The sequence below is a fragment of the Panthera pardus genome, unplaced genomic scaffold, assembly GCF_024362965.1.
Source record: "Panthera pardus isolate Hobbes unplaced genomic scaffold, ASM2436296v1 HiC_scaffold_11, whole genome shotgun sequence".
In the NCBI taxonomy this organism is placed as follows: Eukaryota; Metazoa; Chordata; class Mammalia; order Carnivora; family Felidae; genus Panthera; species Panthera pardus.
In genome coordinates this window covers 75,561,713-75,586,705 of record NW_026526666.1, presented here as the reverse complement: position 1 = coordinate 75,586,705, position 24,993 = coordinate 75,561,713, and the positions used below count along the sequence as shown (strand labels likewise).

At 40.4% G+C, this 24,993-nt stretch overlaps 1 protein-coding gene across 3 annotated transcripts in view; it reads left to right on the top strand.

Moving 5' to 3' along the window:
- The window catches only part of ZMPSTE24 (zinc metallopeptidase STE24), a 40,998-nt gene extending 19,097 nt beyond the window's left edge, over positions 1-21,901 (top strand). For 2 of the 3 annotated variants that reach the window (XM_019429107.2, XM_019429105.2), the window contains 4 exons: positions 891-1,075; positions 12,412-12,516; positions 15,397-15,540; positions 19,202-20,940. In XM_019429107.2, the coding sequence (XP_019284652.1) occupies positions 891-1,075; positions 12,412-12,516; positions 15,397-15,540; positions 19,202-19,426 (659 nt within the window). In that variant the 3' untranslated portion in view covers positions 19,427-20,940. Of the gene's footprint in view, positions 1-890; positions 1,076-12,411; positions 12,517-15,396; positions 15,541-19,201; positions 20,941-20,992 lie in introns of those variants that run through there. The other variant, XM_019429108.2, reaches the window with a different exon arrangement.
- The last annotated feature ends 3,092 nt before the right edge of the window (positions 21,902-24,993 follow it).

The following is a 24,993-nucleotide window of genomic DNA, read 5'->3' as shown; positions in this document are numbered from 1 at the left end:
ACTTAGAATTTCTCATGTAATCTTTAATCCAGTTCAATGAGCTAGAGATTAGCTTTTACCATGAACAGGTAAATGAAGCTTAAAGAGATTAAGGAAGTTTCTTACATTTACACAACTAGTACATGGCAGAGCCAAGATTTGAACCCAAAGTCTGCTTTTAACCACTAATGTCTCTATACAGTGTAGAACATTTAGAAAATAAAGAAAAATATAAAGAATCAAATAAAAAAATCAACCATAGTTCAGCTCCTGTTAGCCACATACTGTTAAGTATGTTCTTTTTTTTTTCCAGTCTTTTTAAAAATAGCTTTAATTTTCTTCTGATTCTAGAAGTAAGTATACTTATTTTGAAAAGCCTTGAAAAGTATAAAGGATGGAACAAAAGTCTATAGTTCTAGCAGCCAATGGTAAACACTTCAATATTTTGATATATGTCTTTATAGGCTTGTGTTTATGCTTTTCTATTTACATGTATTTTTTTTTTCATGACAACAATGGAACCTTATATACATGAAGTTTTGTATCCTTCACAGTATATTGGTGAACTTTTTTTCTATCTTGTTAAGATTCTTTCAAAAGTATTGCTTTTTTCTGGCTGTTTAAATTCCATTTCGCAGCTTTACCGTAATTCAGTCATTCCACTACTGTTGGATATTTAGACTTTCCTTATTGCTGTAAAGCTGAGCTGAGCACAAATATTTGTTGGCAGTATGGCAGGAAAACAGACAGTCTCCACTGCTGGTGGTGATTTATGTTGATACATTTTTCTTCAGGTATTAAACAGTTTGAAAATGTTAATGTCCTTTGCAGTAATGCAATTTCTAGGAGTCTCACCAGAGGACCCCAGACTTTTTAATTCTTTTCCATGCTTTGAACTGTCTTTTCCTTAGGATCTAAACGCTCTTCCCACAGCAATGCTTATTTTTATGGCTTCTTCAAGAACAAGCGCATAGTTTTGTTTGACACTCTACTAGAAGAGTATTCTGTACTAAACAAAGCCATCCTGGAGGAGTCTGGCATGGAAGCCCGCAAAGATGGAGAAGGGGACAGTGAAGAAATAAAAGCTAACGTTAAAGTGAGTTTTTCTTTTCCTAAGAGGCCCTGGGCTCAGTTTTTATAAGCAGTTACTATGACAGGTCAGAATAATATCAGTTTCTGTGCAGTGAGTGGTGAATTAAAAGAGACTACCAAATAAGAACACCGTGGCACCTTTATAATTCTGGTATTTGGGAGAGACTGTCACTATTATTACATGCTAACTACCTCTCAAGCTTTTATAGAATGTACACATGGAAATCGGAAGTGTAAGACAGGAAAATTCTTACGATTATAAGCTGTCTTTAAAACAGGACTTCATATATATTCTTGATATGTTTATGATCAAAGACTTCCCACAGGTAGGCCAAAGAGGAGATAAACATTTGATTTTTACCTCATTGAGATGCAGAAATGATAGGCTTGGCAATGGAGAGACTTGGATTTGAATCCTGGTTCTGTCATTTAGTAGATGTGTGTCCTTGGGTACACTATATAATGTGGTCGGCTTTCTTTTGTTTGTTTGACAAATATTTATGAAACCTATATTCTGTGCTTAGACACTTTGCCTGGCACTAGAAATGCAAAAATAAAGAGGGAAGATCTCAAGAAGCTTGTGATCTGAAGGGGAGAAATATAATTGTAACAGTGAAGCTATGTATACTGAATGCAGGGGGAACACAGGAGAAGACATGTCTTAAATCTGACTTGAGTCTCAGAAAGCTTTTTCGGGGGGCTCCTGACTGGCTCAGTCAGTAGAGCATATGACTCTTGATCTAAAGTACCAAGACTAACTGGGGGAAGAAGGGACAATGATAAGAAACAGCACAGTTTTAATCAGGAACAGCCAGCAGTATTTCTATATGTATTGGAATATGCTATTGGCCTTGGTGTCATTCAGAGATGATTTCGGTTCTGTATAACTCTAGGCAATATGTTAAGTTCTCTAAATCATTGATCATTGATCTGTCTCTCTCTTTTTTTTTTTTTATTAAGTTTATTTATTTATTTTGAGAGAAAGAGTTGGGAGGAGGGGCAGAGAGAGAGGGAGAGAATCTCCAGCAGGCTCTGACATGGGGTTCAAACTCACAAACCATGAGATCATGACCTGAACCAAAATCAAGAGTTGGACCCTTAACCAACTGAGCCACGCAGGCGACCCTAGATCATTAATTTCTTTTTTTTTAAGTTGATATATTTTGAGAGAGTGAGCATGCACGTGTGTCATGTGCACACGACGGTGAGGGGCAGAGAGAAGGAGAAACAGGATCCCAAGCAGGCTCTGAGCCGTCAGTACAGAGCCTGGTGCGGGGTTTGAACTCATGAACTGTGAATTCTTAACCTGAGCTGAGATCAAGAGTCAGATGCTTAACCGACTGAGCCACCCAGGCACCCCTGAATCATTGATTTCCTAATTAAAAGATGCTGCTGCAGGGTTTCTCACCTTGGCACTATTGACATTTTGGGCCAGGTGATTTTTATTGTGGGAGGGTATCTTGTGCATCATAGGATATTTAGCAGCATCCCTGGCCTTTCCCCACTACATGCCAGTATCAACCTTCCCTACCACCAACACCTGTTACAACTGAAAATCTCTCCAGACATTGCCAGATAGCCCTTGGGGGCAGGGCTTGGGGGGCAAGAACTAGGTAACTAGTTGGGAAACTAGTTCCTAGGAGAACTAGGAAACTAGTTGAGAAACACTGGGCTGAAGCTGCCTGCCTTTAGGGCTCTGAGGATTAAATGAAATAATATAGGTGAGATACTTTGTACTCCATTTTATACATTCTAACTACTAGGAAATATTATCATTTGAACATACATTTTGATCCTGAAAAGATAGTCCAATAAAGTGGCCTTGCCTGTTATAAAATGTACACGGGGCAAGATTCTGTGAAGGGATTAAATAGCATTGGGAGAGGGTTAACTCCTGTAATTTAGCTTATTTTTGAAGTAGGGTTATCCTGCCAGTTAGGACGTTGGAATAAAAGTCACTTTGGTTTGACCAAGAGTCAGGATTTTAAGCTAAGAAGAGATCTTAAGGTCATGTCATCAGTAGGAACACTGAAGTCCAGAAGGGGTAACTCGGGGACAGCACGAGGGAATCATGCAAGGTCAGCAGGTCACTCTGCTTAAGAGGTACCCACATCCAGGGATGAGGAACAGGGGTAACATTATAGCCAAACCATGATGTTAGATAGTGGCCCACTGATTTCAAACAGTGTGTTGAAATTACTGATCTTGAGTATCTAGGAGAACAGTATTCTTTCTTTCTCCTGTTTCTAGTATTTCTCCTGTTTCTAGGAGAACAGATTCTTTCAGTAAATCTTAAAAAAGATTAGTCTTTTGAAATGTGTTGAGTGGAGTCTCTGAGTTATTTTGCTGGCTTTTTTGCTGTATTTCATTGATAACTACAAATATTTTAGCACCTGTGTATAAGTTACATGATTAAAATACTTTAGACATAGTCCTGAAGAACCTTTAGTGGAAGAGATGAGCCCTGTACACAAATAGCCCATAAATTAAAGCAGAGTGTGGTAAACATCATGAATGGCTGGAATAGTGTGGCTTTGAGAAATTAAGAGGTTAATGAGGATTCTAATAGATAGTTTTCTTCTTTTTTTAAAAATTTTTAACGTTTATTTATTTTTGAGAAAGAAAGACAGAACATTAGTGGGGATGGGCAGAGAGAGAGGAAGACACAGAATCTGAAGCCGGCTCAGACTTTGAGCTGTCAGCACAGAGCCTGACGTGAGGCTTGAACTCAGGAACCATGAGATCATGACCTGAGCCAAAGTCAGACGCTCAGCCAACTGAGCTACCCAGGCGCCCCCTAGTAGACCATTTTCTTAAACGAGAAGATATTTGAACTAAGCAGAATTTTGACTTGGGAATGGGGCTTTTCAGGTCAAAGTTATGAAATGAATAAAATGATACAGACATAAAAACTACACACTGGCTCTTCTAAGACTAATGATTAAATGTATTCTTATAGATGGGGATGGAAAGGTACACTGGGACCAGTTTGTAAAATTCTTCCTGAAGATGTTGAGTGGTTGTCTCCAATGGCCAGGAAGGTTATTGATTTGGGTAGAAGCCAAAGCTTGCTTTAGGAAGATTACAATTTGGTGGCAGCATATAGGATAGAACAGATTGGAGGCAGAGAGACTTCTGGGGCCTAGTGCATCAAGGTAAGCATGAAATAAAGAGAGTCTGCATAGAGTGAGAGGTCAGAATAAGTTCAAGAGTCACAATAAAAGATGGATTTAAAGTACCTGGTGATTGTGCTTGTGGGGAGTGAAGGAAGTCAAAGATTGACTCAACACAGAGAAAGACAAATACCTTATGATTTCACTCATATGTGGAATTTAACAAACAAAGCAAATAAGCAAAGGGGAAAAAAGAGAGACCGACAAACAGACTCTTAAGTATAGAGAACAAACTGATGGTTCCCAGAGGGGAGGTGGCGTGGGGATGAGAGAAATAGGTTAAGGGGATTAAGAGCACACTCATCATGATGAGCACTGAGTAGTGTATAGAATTGTTGAATCGCCATATTGTGCACGTGCAACTAATATAACACTCTGTTAACTATACTGGAATTAAAATAAAAAACTCAGTAAAGAAAAGAACAAAGATTGACTCAACACTCATTAACTGCAGTGCTTTCCAGTGTATGTGCCATACTATTTTAGGGAGTATATTAGTATTTTAAATTTGAATAGCTATATCTTTATTAATGTATATTAGGACAATGATAAAACTAGCATATAGTGATTTCATAAATATTGTCATTTAGGACAAGGCTAAGTTTTAAAAAGTGAATTGGTTTAGAGAAAGCTATTGAGTAAATAGTCACATAGAGAGTACACAGATGTAGCAGAAGTTTAGGAAACAGTGGGTTAGTCAGGACCTGCTACTGAACACCTACTATGTACAACACATCGGGGGGTGGGGCGCGTTCAATCTGGATGAGGTGGAGAAAATGAAGCATTTCATTTTCAACAGAAGTTTAAAGGAGAAAACTAAGTTATCTGAAATCCCTTCTCTCAGGGAGAGCTAGTACATTTTGATGAATGTTTCCATACTGGTTATTAACATTTAAAAAGATGTCTAGGAAACTTGACTCTAGGATTTTACCCTTCAGCACACAAAGAGAATATTTGGAACAACCTGTCTCAAAAGTAGTTTAAAAAGAAAAGTAAAACTATAGAAAAGCTGCCCCTTTGTAGAAGAAAGTATTTCCCAGCAAGGGCTAGGGTTATGTTAAGTCTTCCCAGTTAGTAAGAGTAAATGGAAAGTGCACAGGCTACAGAGATGTGGGTTCAGGTTTTACCCACGACATACTATCGAGATGATCTTAAGACATTTAAAAAAAAAAATTTTTTTTTAATGTTTACTTTGGACGCAGAGAGAGATAGAGCATGAGTAGGGGAGGGGCCAAAAGAGAGGGAGACACAGAATCCACAGCAGGCTCCAGGCTCTGAGCCGAAGTCAGACGCTCAACCGACTGAGCCACCCAGGCACCCTGATCTTAAGACATTTTTAATTTCTCAGCTTCCTCTTCTTTATCTCTAAAATGAAGATAATATTCCTCTCCTGCCCAGTTTGGTGGTGTTGGGATCAAACGAGTCAGTGTATGAATCCTGTGAAAAAGCAAGTGCTATAGAAAGTGGTGCTTCTTTCTGTTCTGTTCTGTGAAATTAGTGTGGGAAGAAAAGAAAATTCAGTTTTGTCTAAGAATCTGTCACAAAAAAACAAGAGTCCGTTAGTGGACCCTGTTTAAGCTCTTTTCATTCCGTATCTTTGAATGTGACTCTGTGCACTTCTAAGTAGCTTCCTAGTAGTACGTGAGTGACTCGGCTGGTTAAGCGTCCTACTCTTGATTTCGGCTCAGGTCATGATCTCACCTTACGTGAGTTCGAGCCCTCTGTTGGGCTCCATGCTGGCAGTGGAGGGGCCTGCTTGGGATTCCCTGTCTCCCTCCCTTGCTGTCCCTCTGGCATTTGCGCTGTCTCTGTCTCTCTCAAATGAATGAACTTAAAAAAAAAAAAATAAAAAAAAAAAAATATATATATATATGTATATATATATATATGTATATATATATATATGTATATATATATATATATATATATATATATATATATATATATATATGTATAGCTTCCTAAACCTAGATACAGGAACCTGCACCATCTAGTAGAGAGCTGGTTGTTTAATGAAAGAATTCATAGTTCATACTGGGAAGCTGGGAACTAGTGAAAACAGAAGCCTGAGGACCAAGTTACTTTATATAAAATGAGGCAAATGATAGCTGCCTTCTAGCGGTGGAGATTAATGAGCTGCATGTAAAATGTCTGATCCACACATAGGCCATTAATGGGTGGGAGCTATTATTTTTATTATTAAACAAAACAGCCATATTTTTGCTTATGAAAGCAATAGAAAACTTAGAAAACATGACTAATCTGCCTGACCATAAACATCTTACTATATGTATTTCTAGTCTTTATAAACTCATTTTTTCCATCTTTCTCCTCCTATTGGATATATGGATTATTGCCAGTGTTTTGTTGTTAAAAATATTCTTGCAGCAAATATCTTCATATGTGGATCTTCAGTCTTAATTTCCCCCTTAGAATAGATGTCTACTAATTGGTGCTTTAAATTGTGATTCTTTCTTAATGGCCCTGAAGGTGCAGGTGCACGAATGTCTCTCTGTCTTTTAAAGAACTAGGCCAGTTTTCTTATCGGTTCTTGCTCTGGCCTAAATTCTAATACTTGAAAGGAAAAGAGATAATAAATGTCAATACTATCTTGCAAATCTCTTTATCCTCTTTCTCATGTATCTACCCAGCCTCACTTTAAATGGACATCTCCTTAAAAAGGAGGAATTGGGGAAGGAGGGGAAAGGTGGTAGAATATCTAGATCTAGAATATCTAGATAACCTAATGCATTAGGTTGCATTTTTCTAAACTGCATAAAACAAAATCAATTCCACAATTCATCTGGGTTTTTTTGTACCTCACCCTTTTAAGTATCTGGAGTATATTTCAAAACCCTTGGCCTTTACTTTCTAGGATATAAGTTCTCTAATTGTTGCAGGATATTGTGTGTGTCAGTAGGTCAAGCTTCTTTAGCTTACTTGGCTCACATCTTTATATCTTTTTGATATTTTATTTGCTTGGTGTTTCAGTTATTGAGAGAAGTATGTTAACATCCTCTATTATGATAGATTTGTCAGAATAAATGTATTCTGAGGAAATAATATTAGATACATGTAAATTTAGAATTAATGCATCCAAAGGTAGATTGAACCTTTGGCGAATTCTGTAGTGACCTTCTTTAGTAATGCCTTTAAGTTTCTTTTCTTTTCTTTTTTTTTTTTTTAATTTTTAAGTAATCTCTACACCCAACATGGGTTGGGTCTCTAACTCACCGTTCTGAGGTCAAGAGTCCTATATTCCACCTATTGAGCCATCCGGGCGCCCCTTAAGTTGCCGTTTAAGTTGATTTTGTCTGATGTTAATACAGCTACACCAGTGTTCTTTTGGTTAATGTTTGCTAGATGTCATCCATTTTTTAAAAAATTTCTTGAGCTAAAATTTACCATTTCTACCATTTTTGAATGTATAATTCAGTGGTTTTTATTTATTTTTATCACGTTGTGCAGTGAGCCACCACTAACTCAATCATCCTTTTACTTCTCAACTTACCATCCTGTCTTAGATGCCTTATACATAGCATGTAGGTAGATTTATGATTGAGAGTCACTATTTTTTTTTGACCAGCTTAGTTTATTTATATATGTTGTGATTACTGATACTTGGAATTGTTTCTGCCATATTACTTTATGCCTTTTTCTTCTGTCCTTCCTGTATCCCCACCCCACCCCTGAACATACACATGTACATCTTCATGCCTTTTTTTTAAACAACTGACTGAGGGTTTTAAAAAATTCTATTTGAGGGGCGCCTGGGTGGCTCAGTCGGTTAAGCGTCCAACTTCAGCTCAGGTCACGATCTCGCGGTCCGTGAGTTCGAGCCCCGCGTCGGGCTCTGGGCTGATGGCTCAGAGCCTGGAGCCTGCTTCCGATTCTGTGTCTCCCTCTCTCTCTGCCCCTCCCCCGTTCATGCTGTGTCTCTCTCTGTCTCAAAAATAAATAAAACGTTAAAAAAAAAAAATTAAAAAAAAAAATTCTATTTGAGTTTTAATTCAGGTTGGAAGGTTCTTGTATGATTGTGCTTTCAGTGACTGCTGTTAAAAATTAGGATTGCCCGGGGGTGCCTGGGTGGCTCAGTCGGTTAAGCGTCTGACTTCAGCTCCGGTCATGATCTCACAGTCTGTGAGTTCGAGCCCCGCGTCGGGCTCTGTGCTGACAACTCAGAGCCTGGATCCTGCTTCAGATTCTGTGTCTCCCTGTCTTTCTGCCCCTGCCCCGCTCACACTCTGTCTCTCTGTCTCTCACAAATAAATAAACATTAAAAAAAAAATTAGGATTGCCCATATAACTTAAAATCTTAAAATATATAGTATGTTCATTGCTTCCTGAACAATCCAGGGACCATATACACTTTGATCCAATTCCTCCTTTCATCTTGTGTTTTATTTTTATTTTATTTTATTTTTATCCCCCAAATTAGTATTATAATTATTATTTCATACAGTCATTTTTTAGATTTACTCATATGCTTACCTGTTTCTTTGCTTACCATTCCCTATTCATCTTATACCTTCCTTTCAGAAATAACTTTCCTTTTTCCAGAAGTATATGTCTTAGCAACTTCTTAAGAAATTTTTGGATTTTGTTTTTATTTCATTCTCATGCTTAGATGTCAATTTAAGACTATCTTTTTTTTTTTTTTTTTTTTTTTTTTTTTTTAGTTTATTTTGAGAGAAACAGAGAAAACATAAGCAGGGGAGGGGCAGAGAGAGAGGGAGAGAGAGAGAGAATCCTAAGCAACCCATGAGATCATGACCGCAGCCAAAATCAAGAGTTGGATGCTCAACCCACTGAGCCAGCCAGGCGACCCAGGACTGACTGTCTCATTGAGCTATTTATATTAGCACTTTAAAGATGCCATTCCATTGTGTTGTGGCTTTTGTTCCTGTTGAAAAAGTCTACTCTGAGCTTGTGTCATTTCTTTATAGTTCTCTTTGGTGGTTCTTAAGATTTCTCTTTGATTTTCATGTTCTGCAGGTATGGACTTCTTTATCTCAGTCCTACTTGGGATATATTGTGATTCCTAAATCTAACAACTTAGATCTTTCCTGAAGTTTTGAAAATTCTTGGCCAGTTGTATCTGTGAGTGTTGCTTCTCTCCCATTCTCTCCAGTCTGTCTTTCTGGAATTCCAGTTAGATGAATGTCACACTATCTCATTCTGTCTTCCACAAGTGGTAAACACTATTTCGTATTTTCCCTCTCTTTATTCTTTTCTCTAGGTATATTTAATCCATTTATTCTTTAGCCAGCCTGTTGTGTTTCAGTTTTAAAGCTCTGTTTGTTTCTTTTTCAAACCAGCTTGGTTGTTTCTGGAATTCTCTAGTTCCTTCCTCAGTGTTTTTAGATCTCTTCTTTGTGTAAAGCATGCTGTTTTTTTTGTTTTTTGTTTTTTTTGTAGCTAATAGTTCCATTATCTGAAGTCTCATGGAGCTAATGGTGCTCTTTATTGTTTCTGCTAACTTACTCATTGTTCCATTGTCTTCTGAAGTCTTTGGTAATTTTTATTGTGACCTCATAATGCATCACTGATTTTAATCTTTAGGAATCCTGAGGGGTCTGGGTTTAGGGTACAATCCTCAATAGAAGATTTACATTTGCTTGGGTCATCTGTCCCCAGTGCCAACAAACCAGAAGTATTTTAATCGGTCAGCTTGGGATTTTTCTGGACCATATTATACAGATAATGATTTTGAATTTTAGTAAGAAATATTTTTTTTCCACTTTAGGTGAGACTTGACAAATTTGGGTTATTTTGCCACTGTAGTTTTTCCTAGCTCACTCTTTGACTCAGAGTGTAGCCCTTCGTGGATTTGTGCGAGGGATCTCAATTTCACCTCCTCACCTTTGGCTTTTCCTTTTTTTTCTGACGTACTAAATAAACTATATATTTAAAAGGATATTTATAACTTAGTATTTTTAGATGTCTGAGGGTTTTTCAGACTATCTAGTTAGTAACATTGCCAGACTCAGGTGTCTAGGGGTGTGTGTGTGTGTGTGTGTGTGTTCGTGAGTGAATATGTGTGTGTACATGTGTGAGTGTGTGTAAGATTAAATTGTTCATTGTGTCTTGGCACTATTTACATTGAATCTGGGAAATTTATGGACAGAATTTTATTTGGCTTAGTAAACATTATATATCATTATCCATATGACCACCTGCCATTTATGTTTAATTTTGTAATATTGTAATAATACGCAAATGATTACATATGTGTCAACTAAAGTTATTTATCTTATTTGATTGATGAATATTGAATACTTTTACATTCATAGTTTGTAAAAGTTGAAAGTACAGGTCTCTGGCATCAGACCACTTGGCTTCAAATTCTAGAGTTTGGCTTTGTGGTTAGAGGAAAATTAGTTAACTTCTCTGTGCCTAAATTTTCTCATCTATAAAGTGGTATGGTAAGAATACTTTTGTCATGGTGATTTTGATGTATAAATGAGATAATTAAGTATTTAGCACAGAGGGCATATGTATGTAGTCACTGTTTAATAAATGTTAGCAATTTTTGTAGTTATTTTTTTTTAATCTTTCCCGGCCCGGTCTTCATATGTGTTGAAGGGAAAAAAATTCAAATATTTTCCTTATATAATTTCTATGTCATCCATACTGCTTTTTTTCAGGTTCTAGTGTTCTATCTTAACAGCTTCCTTCATATATCTGGTAATTCTTGGTTGTCTACTCCTTAGTAAGAGAATGGGGGCTAAAAACTTGATTGGAATCTCTGAGCCTGTAGCTAAGGCTTGTCCACTTTGAGCTTCACTGTAGGGTGACCTGGGTGGGCTTCTTGCTGGAGAACACCTGGGTGTTAGTATCCTCAGGTGTTTCCTGGTAGAGTGGTCAGAGTTCCCAGGGAGTACTCATCTGATCCTCTGCCTGGGGGGTAGTGTTCTGGGAGCCCAGTGTGGGGAGAGGGCTTGGTGGGGGAGAGTCCTCAGTGTTCAGCATACCCTTACAATAGCTAACCTAACACAGACACATAGTCTGTGTACGCAGACCATGCTCGTGTGCCCTGGCCCTCCACTAGGCCTACTTGCTAGTTGAAAGGTCCTCTTTTACCCAGAGAGAATGAATGTTTAGGCTCCTTCCAGGGACAGGGGCAGTTGCTTTTTTGTGTAGAGTTGGAGAAGGAATCTATAGCTTTAACCACTGCTGAAATCACTCTCACTCAATTCTTATTTTAGCTGCCTTCCCCCTTCCCCCAGTTCCAGAAGTACCTAGTGCTGTTAGTTCCCAAGCCCTGTGAAGACTGTGTGGGATAAATCAGGCTGCTTCTGCTTGCTGCACTGCTGGCTTGTGAGTCAGCTTTCTTTAGTCTGCTAAGTCCATATCACTTGTCCATCTGCTTTCCTGCTTCCAAAATGTTGCTGTTGTCACCTCTCCTGTTTTCCCCTTCCTTGTGGGTTTAATATCTTAAAAATCTCTTGATCATAGTTTTATGGGGGATTTTGTTCTTTCTGCTACCTTAACTTGGAAGTCTTGATTTTTTAAATGGCAATTCATGGTGTATTTGTGATCATAAATGATATGTGCTTATTTGTAGATAATTTGGAAAATAGGAAAGATATAAGCTAGTCACACATCACTATAATTTCTATCACATAGAAAAAACGACTGTTGACATTTGATGTACATCATTTGTTTCTGTGTTGTTCATTTTTATATGCACATTCACATTTTTTCATCATTGGGATCACTATTTTTAGCTTTGTATCATGCTTTCTTCACCTAGTAAACTGTTTTCCCATGTCAGAACATAATTTTTGAAACATTTCTAATGGGTTTATAATATAGCTGTCATATAAATTTGTCATGATTTATTTAAATGTTGTCCTACTGATAAAGATTTATATTTTTAACATTTGTTTTTGTTTTTGTTTTTTTTCAAATCCAAGTTAGACTATAAGTTTCATGAAGTCAGGGAATGTCTATCTTGTTCATGATTCTCTCTCCAGTGGTTAACCCAATGTCTACCATGGAGTGATTCAGAGAATGTTTTGTTAAATGAATGAACAGTTTTGCACAAAAGTCTGATTGTTTTTTTTTTTTAAGTTAGAATCTAAGAAGGGCTCTTACTGGGTTAAAAAGGATAAACTTTGTGAAGGTTGTTAATAATTTATTTGCAACGTGTTCTTTGATTTAGAATAAGAAACAAGGATGTAAAAATGAGGAAGTGCTTGCTGTACTGGGCCATGAACTGGGACACTGGAAGTTGGGACACACAGTCAAAAATATCATTATCAGCCAGGTAAGTTGGGAGTGACAGTTCCCTTTTTATGGCAAGGTAGTCAGAGGAGAAGTATGGCAGGCAGGAGAGGTGGTGTAGTAGAGAGGTTAAGACGGACTCTATAGCCAGGATACCTGGCTTCATATCACGGCTCCTTGACTTCATCCCTGTGCCCTCAGGCAAGTTCCTTAACCTCTCTCTGCCTCCATCCCTTATTGAATGATAATACTTCCTAGGATTGATGTAAGAATTCACTGAGTTAATACATGTAAAGACTGTGGAGTAGTACTCGGAATGTGGTTAGGACTGTGTCAGTGTTGATCGTTATCACCACCATCACTGCCTGCAGAGTCACTCAGCTGTGAAGATCAAGAAGCATGAGGCTTGATAAGCTGGATTTTTTGGTAAACTTTTTTCTCCTTTAAAAGTCATTATACATCTATTGAAAAGAAGTTGGAAAAATGTAGTAAAGATAAAGAAGAAAATAACTATTCCTATAACATTCCTCCTCTGGGACCTAAATCAACTCTCTAAACCAACTGTTACCATAGTTGTCAGGCTCCAGGTGAAATAGCACTATATCTTGTTGACTGGTTTGGAGCAGGTGTGGCCTTCACTGAGTCTAAAGTAGGTCTTTGTACCTTTCTAAAGGGCCGCTGGTTCTGGAGGACGGTGTGTGTGAGGATTTGTAAGCCCCCATGGGCCCTTCCTGTTGCCTTGCATCTTTCAGCAGAAAATGAGTTCCTTGGCTTGAGGCTAGTTGTATGGATACATGGCAGTAGATAAGAAGATAAGTCCAAATCCAAGTTCAGAGTATTCAGTCTGAAGAGGAAAGTCTCAGCCGCCTTCATGGAGAAAGGGGTCCAATGGAATTAGGCTACCCTGAGGTGGTCGGCTGGTCCCTGAGGTGTGGTACCTGATGTGGGTGGGGTTGACTGCCCCTTCTAATAGATTGAGCACTCATCAAAAGCCAGTGGGGGGAATGTCTGGGTTGTTGACCAATGCACTGACTCCATTTCTGGCACCTTGGCCACTTTGTTCAAGAGTCCCTTGACCAAGTCCTAGAGTGTCTAGGGAAAGAGGCTGACTGACATCCACAGAGCAGGTATCTTCTCCACCTTATCGACAGCCTCCTTTACCATGGACTCCTTTGGTGAACATTCACATTGGGCCAATATATCATCGTACTCTGGGCTAATTTTGGAAGTTTTTCCACATACCTCTTTTCCAGATCTTCTTGTTAGCCATCCTTGAGTTTGTTCCGAGGCCCTGATCATCCAGCCAAACCAATATTTACCCACTGCCAATGATTTTATCCTCAGCTCAGGCCTTCTCTTCTTCCAGACTGAGTGGGCAATGAGGTATACTACTGAAGTTTCCTTCACTGAGAGTATTTCCTTCACCACTGTTTTCCAGGAACAGCCCTGAGTGGTTCTGTAATGCCATAGCAGTTCATTTCAGCTGGTGCCAGCAAATTGTATTAAGTTATTTGTAAAATGGGCTCAGATTTTTCCTCCTCAATCAAATGATTATAGGGAGCTCCCCATGAATAGGGTTGGTTGAGGGATGGCAGAGGGTCAGGAGTTGGCATACTAGGTGTTTGGGCTACCTGCTCTTTTAACTTCTGCCTTCATGACATCCTTCATTCCCGCTCACATATATGCCACTTAGGCGTGATATTGGGGCGCTTCAGGACATTCCAGTTTCCTGGCTAGGTGAGCCAGCATAGCATCCAGTGTAGGAGAGGCAGCTCGGTTTGCAGGGTCCTGCTGTCCCAGTCAGGAATCAGTCTCTAGTAGGGTACAGTAGCAAACCCAGAGTTGTTTTTCAGAAGGACAGTAGTTACTTGACAAAAATGATATGCATAGCTCATAATTCTAGGATCTTCATAATTCTAGGAGCTTGTTATGTGGATCCACGGGGTTACAAGGGCTGAATGGCGAGCTGCTTGCACTTCATCCTGGGGCTGGCGAACCTTATGCTGAGCCCCACTCTAGGCTGGTAGTGTTTGAGTTCTCTGGCAAATGATTTGGAGCAACACCCTCAAATATGGTACCTATGGTCTCCCAAGATCCTGACCTGCCAAGGGAAAGAATGGTATTTGTTCTCTACCTTACTCCAGTACCCCTTTACTCATATTTTGGTACAGACTTTTGACTCTTTTTCTCTCATTTATTGTTAAAGATACACCATTTTTCTCTTGGACCTAACTGCTCAGTACAGCTCCAGTGGTCCTAAAAAGTATTCAAGGGAAGCTTGTTTCTTGGAGCTTCCACATCAAAGTCAGGTGGAAGGCCTTGTATCTGATTATGATTTAATGCAAACAAAGCCAGAATCCATTCTAGCCATTTAACTTTTTACAGAAAGAAAATATCTCATTGCTGTTGGCCACTTTATTATCATTATTTTTTTAAATGTTTTTATTTTTTTGAGAGAGAGAGAGAGTGAGAGAGTGAGACTGAGCGCGAGCAGGGGAGGGGCAGGGAGAGAGGGAGACACTGAATCCTAAGCAGGCTCCGGGCTCCGAGCTGTCAGCACAGAGCCTGACGTGGGGCTCAAACCATGAACCACAAGATCATGACCTGAGCTGAAGTCAGAAGCCCAACTGACTGAGCCACCCAGGTGCCCCTGCTGTTGGCCACTTCAAACCCTCAGTTATTAGAGCCTCCATTTAAACCTGTCCTTCTAAAAAACTGTACAGCTTATACATTTGGGGAAATTTTATTTTTCTTTCTAAAATAAAACTATAAAATTACCTAAATAACTTGTTTCTCTGATTACACTAACACTATTGTTAAAATCGCACCGTGATGCTGATTCTAGTTTTTTTTTGGTATTTCTGATTCCACAGTGAGATAAATCACCTTAGTAATAACTTAGATTTTGTATCTTTCTTTCCAGATGAATTCCTTCCTGTGTTTCTTCTTGTTTGCTGTATTAATTGGTCGAAAGGAGCTTTTTTCTGCATTTGGTTTCTATAATAGCCAACCCACTCTAATTGGATTATTGATCATCTTCCAATTTATTTTTTCACCTTACAATGAGGTAATGTATAATCTTTATAATTATCTTACATATGCCCTTGTATTTCAAATCTAGAACCTTTAGGATAGTGAAAAAAGAAATAAACAAAACTGTAGTTTTAACAAGTAGATGAAACAAAACCTTTTAGTCCCTTGATTTACTGGCCAGTAGAAGAAAGTAGCAGAAAAACCCAAGCCCAAATGAACAAATGCTTGCATGCTGTTAATGGGGGAATAGTCGAGGACTAGACTTTGGTGGTGAAAACTTAGATCCTAACGTACCTCAGAGGCATGGTAGGTGGAGATTAACTAGGAGAATGCTAAGTCCTAGATGACATATTCACCAGTGTTTGGCTGAAAATCTTCTGTGTGTGAGGGGACGAAACAATGATAGTTGAGTGCCTGTATGGCTGGATAAGGGAGGCAGTGTGACAGTGTTCCCCTGATCGTGTCCTCCGCCCATCCCCTTCAGAATGGCCTTAGGGTCCCACCACAGGCCCTCTAAGTCAGAACTGGGTGGGGTGTTATGGTAAGTGAGGCTTAAGAATCACTGCTCGGATTGCCCAGTAGGGAGACTGCATACAGGTGATATGGCATGGATTAATGAGACTGTATATTAACAAATATGATGGCAGCATGTCATGATATTTGATAAATTAAGCCAGGAAATAATATTGGGGATCTTGAGTGATCTCCATTGACAAAAATTCTCTTTGAGACAGGTTGTAGAGTTAAGATTTTTAGATAAACTAAATGAATCCTATTTCTCCATTAAAAAGGGGGAGGAGGTTTGGAAGAGAAATAGGAATAGATCATATTTGCATAGCATTGTCCGCATAAACTAACAAAGTTTTCCAGAACACTGAGATTTATTACCTTTAAATTCTTTTTTATTTTAACTGAGAATATTTATAAAATGCCTTATGTAGTTTGTTACTGCTTAAAGAGGTTAAAGAAGACTTTTTTTTTTTTAAGATTTTAAGTAATCTCCACACCCAGTGTGGGGCTTGAACTAACAACTCCGAGATCAAGAGTCCCATGCTCCACTGACTGAGCCAGCCAGGCACCTCTAGAGAACTTCACAGTTCAGGAGTGCCTTAAGGACACTGAGCTATGTATACTGAGTGACTCCCGCTGCTCTGCTTTTGAAGCAGTTGTGCTATTTATTTAACAAATTTTTTTGTTTCTTCCCTCACTATCAGGCTGATGATCCTGTCAGTGTGACTTTCTTGTATGTCATTATCCCTTTCTAGTTGGTATCCTTAACCTACCCTAGACGAGAAAATCAGATCATCAAACTCATTGGGTCGCGGTTACTAGATTGACTGATTTGAAGGGTCCTATTCTAAGTACAGGCATGCACGGTGTTAGTGGTTATTCTTTGCCGCAGCTAATTTGACTGCTCAGAGATTTTTGTTTTGCTTGTTTGCTCTCTTATATTGAGTGGTTGAGTTCATTTCAAAAACCACCCAAATAAATGTGGGGTATTAGAGTAATTTGAAACGTGATTAATCCACAGAGATATTAGCAACTGTTTAAAAAATCTTGAAGAGCCCACGAGATTTGTTTCAAAAGAACTAGGTATTTAAACAAAAAGACTTATGTTTAATTGTCAGCATTTAAGAGGGCCTGATAGGATGGGGCGCCTGCCTGGGTGGCTTAGTCGTTAAGCGTCCCACTTTGGCTCAGGTCATGATCTCACAGTTCGTGGGTTCAAGCCCCACATCGGACTCTGTGCTGACAGCTCACAGCCTGGAGCCTGCTTTAGATTCTGTGTCTCCCTCTCTCTCTCTGCCCCTCCCCCTCCCCCACTTGTGCTCTGTCTCTTTCTCTCAAAGATAAATAAACATTAAAAAAAAAATTTTTAATAAAATTTAAAAAGAGGGCATGATAAGAAAGAGCTATTTTCCTGGGAAAGATGGGGAAATTGCCCTTAATATTAAGAAAAGTTTGGCAGTGTACAGCAGAGCCAGCAAGTGCAGGTTAGTAAAGAATGCTTTGCTGGGACACTTATAATCAGGAGAAAAATTGATCCATCGATAGCTTGACGAGGACCACTTAATGATTCTGTCCCAAAAAGTCTATTCAAGATTTGGAGAGAAATTTCAGGCAGAATTCAGATATTAGCTTTGAATATGTCTAAGAAGGGATTAGGAACTCCCAGACTTCATTTTGAAACTCTCTATTTGCTAGTAGCAGTGAGAGGTACAAATGAGAGACTTTTTTTAAACTTATGTTTTGTCTTAATGCTGAAGTATTTTAAGGTAAGAACTAGAACTCATGTCATTCAACCTGAAGTACTCCAGTATACAAATAAATTATTTTTCCCTCAGAAATGTGTATTTTCAAATGAAGTTTGTCCCCTTTGTAATGGTCCGTTCAGAGACTGGATATTTATTCTGGCAATGTTGTCATAGCTCAGAACATTTTAGAAAATTCTGTTTTGAGGTTGTAGACTATAGCCTCTTATATGGAATTAGTGAGCAAGAATTTTTTTTTTAAGTTTTTTAAAATGTTTATTTACTTTTGAGAGAGACAGAGAGAGAGAGGATCTGAAGCGGGCTCTGTGCTGACAGCGGGCAGCCCGATGGTGGGGCTCAAACTCGCAAACTGTGAGGTCATGACCTGAGCTGAAGTTGGACACTTAGCCGACTGAGCCACCCAGGTGCCCCAAGAATATATATATACATTTTTTAATTTTTGAGAGAGACAGAGAGAGAGAGGAGGAGGGGCAGAGAGAGAAGGAGACACAGAATCTGAAGCAGGCGCCATGCTCTGAGCTGTCAGCACAGAGCTGGATGTGGGGCTCGAACTCACAAACTGTGAGATCATGATGTGAGCTGAAGTTGGACACTTTAACCAACTGAGCCACCCAGGTGCCTCCCAAGAATGAACACACACACACACACACACACACACACACACACACACACACACATTTATTTATTTATTTATTTATTTTAATGTTTATTTATTTTTGTGAGAGACAGAGACAGAATGCAAGTGGGTTGGGGCAGAGAGAGAGGGAGGCACAGAATCCGAAGCAGCCTCCAGGCTCCAAGCTGTCAGCACAGAGCCTGACGTGGGGCTCGAACTCACGAGCCATGAGATCATGACCTGAGCCAAAGTTGGACGCTCAACTGATTGAGCCACCCTGGCGCTCCAAGAATATATTTTAATAGAGAAAGAAAGGGTCTGTATAGAAATCACTGCGACTTAACTCTGACCCCGAGGAAGGTGGTGTGTGTGGGCTATGGAGGTACCAAGAATCTCAGCGCCACAACCTCCTAGCTGTGTGACTTCCACCAAGTTAGTTCACCTCTCTGAACATGACCTTCCTCATCTGTGAAACAACAGTAAGACTAATGACCATGTAGGATTGTTGGGGAATACATAAAGTGCCTACAGCAGTGGCTGGCACCTGGCAGATGCTTAAAAATTAGTATTTTTTTGGTAAGAAGAACATTGATTTGGGTATATATCTGTTTCTGGTCTGTTTGCTTGGGGGAAAAGTCTCAATTTATAACAATTCCCCACCTTCGTTCCCTAAATACTAGTGATCTTCCTTTGGACCTGTTGTTTCTCTTATCCTGAGCTGGACTATGCCCGCACGCCTTGCTCATGCGCCCACCAGTGGCCGCAGAGGCAGGCAGTGGTCAAACCCCTTCTGTTTACTTTTTCAGGTTCTTTCTTTCTGCCTAACAGTCCTAAGCCGCAGATTTGAGTTTCAAGCCGATGCGTTTGCCAAGAAACTTGGAAAAGCTAAAGACTTATATTCTGCTTTAATCAAACTAAACAAAGATAACTTGGGATTCCCTGTTTCGGACTGGCTGTTTTCAATGTGGCATTATTCTCACCCTCCACTACTGGAGAGGCTTCAAGCTTTGGAAAGTTCAAAACAAGACTGAGGTGCCCAGGGTCTGCGACTGAAGACATTTCCGATTATTTCTGTCCTGGCAGCATGTTCCAGCTCTTGATGTTTTTAAACCTTTTTTTTTTTTTTTTTTTTTTTAAGAAAAATTATTAAGTACAGAAAAACCCAGATTTAAATACATTTAATATCTCATTTCAAAAATGATTTTAATAATCCATTTCTTAAAACACTGGATGAAATTTTGAGGCTTAATGTTTTTAAAAGCATGGTTTTATCTCTAGCATCTAATTTTACCATCAACTTTTAAAATTATTTGAGAAAATACAGAACTTGTTTTATTTACACACTTATATGGAACCTGCATATAAGGTGTTTGGGGGCCTGTGTTTAAAAGAGGAACACCACCCAGAGTTTTGTCTGTGAGGGAGTGAGACAGTGGTCCCAAATCACTGTGCTCCGACCTGAGTTGAGATTTGTTTTTACTTCCATGTTCTTGTGATCTAACCTGGTGAATCAGTGTTTTACGTAAGGAAGAAAGGTAATAATTGGTACGGCTGATGTGATTTAAATGAAACCAATTAGAAATATGTTCTGTTCTACCAAATGTCTCTGTTCCCTCTCTTGCATCACACCGATCAGGAGCTTCTAAATAGTGCTTTGAAATTAGAAATTATGTTTAGAAGGCTTTAAATCACTGGGTTTTGTTTTTGTTTTTAGGAAAATCTCCGTCTTTATCTTTCTTTCTACCTGGTGGATATGATCTCATTACGGCATAAACTAGTATCTTTCAGAACATTTCAGCTTTTTCCTCATTTATACTCTGACTCAATAAACAGTACATCCTTTCACTTAGCAGCAATCGCCATATTGAAAAGGTTTTGCTATTTTTAAAGTGGCAGAATGTGGAAAGAAGAACAAAAGGACATTTTAAGAGACATAGGGTGAAATACTGATGGTTCTTTTATGGTATTTCAGGAAAAAATGTAGTTTTATATCTCTTTCAAGAACAGAAGAGTTTCAGTTTTTATTTTTGTAATTTTTATCGGGAAGTCGTAAGTACTAATCAGGCCTGATTCCATTTTTGAAAATTACAGTTCTTGATGTGCAGCTAATTTTTATTTTCAAAACAAATGTCACAAAAGATTACTTTTCCAGTTTTCAAAGCTGTGTGTTTGACTGCTTCGAATCTCTGTCCATTTTCTGAATGAGAGCTTACTTTGTGCCTGGAGCTCGCACCCTCTGGTAATGTTTCCTTTCTGGGCATTCATCCCAAAGCGGATCAGCTGTGCACCTTTGGTATCTGGCCAGAAAGTCTTTTACTCAGCTGATATTTGGGTACTGCCTTTACATGGAAATATAATAAAAATAAAGCTAGTTTAGTACTGCATTATTTATTTTCCTAAGGCTAAAGAGGAGCAGTCTGATGATTTTATCCAGCACCCTTTATCTGTGAATTCACGCTGTGATAACTGCCTTTCCTTCCTTCTGTGCCTTTGAATACAAATTTCAGTTCTGCACAAGTGAAACATTAAAAATTGCCAATGCGGATTGATGGACTCTGTGCTTAATTTGACAAAATCGTGTGTCATTTGTTACCTAGACGTATGTTTGTTATCCCAGAGGGACCGAGGGCTGGTCGTGACGAGTGGGAAGAAGCGGCCCTACTGCTGAGCGACGCCACTGCCGCCCTGTGCCTGATGCGCACAGCCGTCTCTGTGCCTTCCTCCTGCTCCCCTCCGGAGGGCCACCGCTTCTTGAGGTTTCCTCAGAAGCTTCCTTCGGAACCACTCCTCCACTTCCATCAGCTCAGGTTGTCTTGGGTCTGTCTGGTCTGCTCCAGCTGCCTCTTTGGGCTCCCTTACCTGTGACAGCAATAGCTAGCTTTTTGATACGTGATTGTTTGACCTAGTCACCTCCAGTTTATGGATGGCAGAGGCATAGGGATGGCTGGCTAGTACTGATGGGTTCCCTGGATTCTGACCTGTCAGGGGCAAGAGTAGAGAGGCCAGCTAAGGAAGGAGGTGGCACTCTGTACCCTAATTCTCCCCCTAATATACAGGGGACAGGATAAAGCAGATTAAGGCCTCGGGTAAAATGGCAGGGCCTCGGCAGTGTTGATCTCTGAATAAGGTCGAGTCTGCTGAGGTAGAGTATATACTGTCTTTTTAGTTTTTTTATTTTTTAATGTTTATTTCTGAGAGAGTGTGTGAGCGGGAGAGGGGCAGAGAGAGTGAGGGATATACAGAATCTGAAGCAAGCTCCAGGCTCGAGCTTCAGCGCAGAGCCCGATGTGGGGCTCAAACCCACGAGCCGCGACACGAGATCACGACCTGAGCTGAAGTCAGATGCTTAACCAACTGAGCCACTCAGGCTCCCCAAGTATATATTGTCTTTGTATCAAACTTGGCGCTTTGCAGAAGTCTGAGAGCTACTAGTAAATTTTCCCTCTGTTGAGGATGGGAGCAGAATTCCTAGGATTAATTCAATAATGTTAGTTCCAGTGATGGTGCCAGCTTGCCTGTGGCCTTTATGTTCTCCCCATCATCCTTAATCCTGTAGGTAGCATTCCCCTCCCTGAGGAAGCCTTCTTCCATTTGGTCTTCATCAATCCTTTGGATTCTTCTGCACATATGTTTTATGTAGCTTTGACTGTTTTGAGTGTTTTATCATTATTAGCAGAAAGCTTAATGAGTACTACCTGAGGGTTTTTAAGTTCTGTCCTAGGTGCTATACAAAGAAAATTACAAGGAACTTCTATCTCAAAGCGTACATTTCAAGACCACAATGATGTGAGCAAGTAACTTGTGTAGCAGGCTATATATAGTTTGGTGGGAAGGCAGGTACGGCCCGTAGTGGAACAGTACCATCCTGTTCAGACAACACAGATAGGAAAGCCTCTGGGTCTTCTTATCCAGGATGGGTTCCAGGGAGGAGGATTTCCCAGTTTGACCCGAGACAGATAGGAAGATACATATTTTCTAAAAATCTGTGAAACCAGGACTGCCCACACCCAGTAAGCAGGATGAAGCTTGCAGTTGGCAGTTGGAGAGGAGAGGATTGCTAGAGGACCTGAGCAAGTTTTGAAATAGGAGTAGGAATCAGCTGAAGAAGGGTGGGGGTGGTATTCCAGGGAACAGCAGGTATAAAAACAAGAGAACTGGGGCAGTTTAGGAACTGCAAGAAGTTAGGAGTGAGAAATGAGCCTGAAGAGGAAGATGGGCCAGGCCCAAGGGGCTTGTGTGCCATAATGAGGCTTATGGATATTATCCCAAATAATACTCATTTAGCTAATATAAAGTTCCTGTTAAAGACTGTATATTGTTGGAGGCTGAGAATACAGCAGTGAAGAGAACAGCAACAACAAAAAAAACTGCCTTCGTAGAGCTTACATTCTAACTGGGGAGACAACGGTATTTGTGGAATGAATGAATATTTGCTGAATGAGTGAAAAGGAGAGATCAACAGGGTTGGAAATGAATTAGCGTTGGAGGTGAAGGCAGGAGTTAAAGATGATGTGGGTTTCAGGCCTGGGCACCTGGTAGATGGTAGAACTAGTCACTGAGGTAGGGTACGCTGAAGAAGCAGTTTGGGGGAGGGGAATGACTTCAGTTTTGGACAGGTTGAGTTTGAGGTGCTTATCACATAGGGTAGGCAAAGGGGCAGAGGACACATTTCTCCTCATCCACCTGGAGCTAGATCCACTAGCTTTGGTTCAAGGTGACCTCGTGAGTAGCATGACACAGGCCCAGTAACTAAGGCAACTGGCTGTGGGTCCTATCACCAACAGAAGCCTTGTTCTGTGGCTAAGAAACAAGCCCACCATTTATCCTGGGAATATTTCTGCTCCTACCCGGTCTTTTAGAGCAGCCTCTGGGCTGCTGGTACACCATTCCTGTGCATGCTTACCTGGCAGAGGGCCTCATCAGCTTCTAAGCCCGCCCAGTGCCCCGGTCTCAACACCCCCTTTGGAAAGTGCCAGAGTACCCAGCAGACAACTGGAGACCCTGTTTGTCGGTAAAACACCAGAGCTCTGGCTGAAAGCCCTTGTCACTGTTGATTTTAGCAGCGTGGGTTGGACACTGGCCATCTGGGTTGAAAGATTAGTGACTTACTAAATTACTTGAAACAAAAATCCCATCATCCGGACTCCTGGAGTTCTGCCAGGGGCAGGTTTGAGACCTGAGTCTCCGCAGGCCGCATGGAGGAGAGACTGCTCAGCCTCTGAGAAGGAGCTGGGCTGTCTCGGTGCAATACTGGCTTGCTGCAGTTCGGGCTTCCTGAATCCCCCTTTTCCTGACTGCAAACCGGGAGGGGTGGGGGTTGAGTTCCTACTGCCTTTTTGTTGCACTAGACTTTTGTCTCTCAAGGTCCAGTGGTGGCTATCCATTCTTTTTTTTGTTTTTTAAAGTTTATTTGTTTTGCGAGAGACAGCATGAGTGGAGGAGGGGCAGAGAATCCCAAGCAGGCTCCCTGCCATCAGCGCGGAGCCCGATGTGAGGCTCAAACTCAGGAAATGGTGAGATCGAGATCAGGACCTGAGCTGAAAACAAGAGTCAGACGTTCAACGGACTGAGCCACCCAGGCGTACCTGGAGGTTCATTCTCGATGGGAAGGGAGGAACCTGGATGCTCTGGGCCATCTGGGAACGTGCCTCAATCACACACAAGCTGAGACCAAGTCCTTCCTGGCTTGATGATTGGTGGCGCCTTCCTTTCAGCATCCTGAACATACTAGTCATTTATTTAACAACTATTTATCGAGTACTTACCATGTGCCAGGAATGTCTCTTGTTTGGTTTTTGGTTTTGTTTTTCAAACTTTTCTCTTTTCAAATTGTGTGTGTGTGTGTGTGTGAACATTTAAGTTCTATTCTTAGTTTTAATTATACAGGGCAGTGTTATCAGCTGTAGTCACCATGTTACTAGATGCTCACACCCGGCACTGTTTTATGCGCTGGGGAATGGAGCAGCAAATGAGAGACCAAAGTTGCTGCCCTATGGAGCTTATATGATGTTGTTGAATAGCAATAAATGCAAAGGAGAGATAATAAAGGGGTGTCTGGAATATTGGTGGGGGCGGTGAGAAGGTCACTTTGAGTAAAGACTAGAAACAAGGGCACTGGTTGTGATGGTATGTTGGGAAAAAGCAATCTTTTGGGGAAGAGCAGGGGGCACAATACTTGTGTGACACAGCATGTTCAAGGAGCAGCGTGGGGGCTGGCATGACTGGAGTGGAATATACTGGGGTCCCAGCGTCAACATGAGGTCAGAGAGGCTTAGGAGAGTCATATGGATCATAAGAACATGGGTTTTTCCTTAGTGAAATTCACCCTCCAGGCTGGTGCCTAGGAATCAGCCCCCCTTTCAGCCCCTTCAGATGCCTGAGTCCTAAGGAAGGAGGTGTAACACTTGCATAAGATTTGAAATCTTCCAGTGGACCCGGTCTCTGGAAAGTTGCAGAGAGGGACATGGAAAGAGCCCCAGCCGGCGCATGAGGAAACCTCCAGGAGGCATACACTGGCTAAGCCCAAGGCTTCAGGCACTAGGACAAGTACAGTGACTTGGCTTAGGGAAGGGGGCACCCCCTCCTACTCCCACTCTCT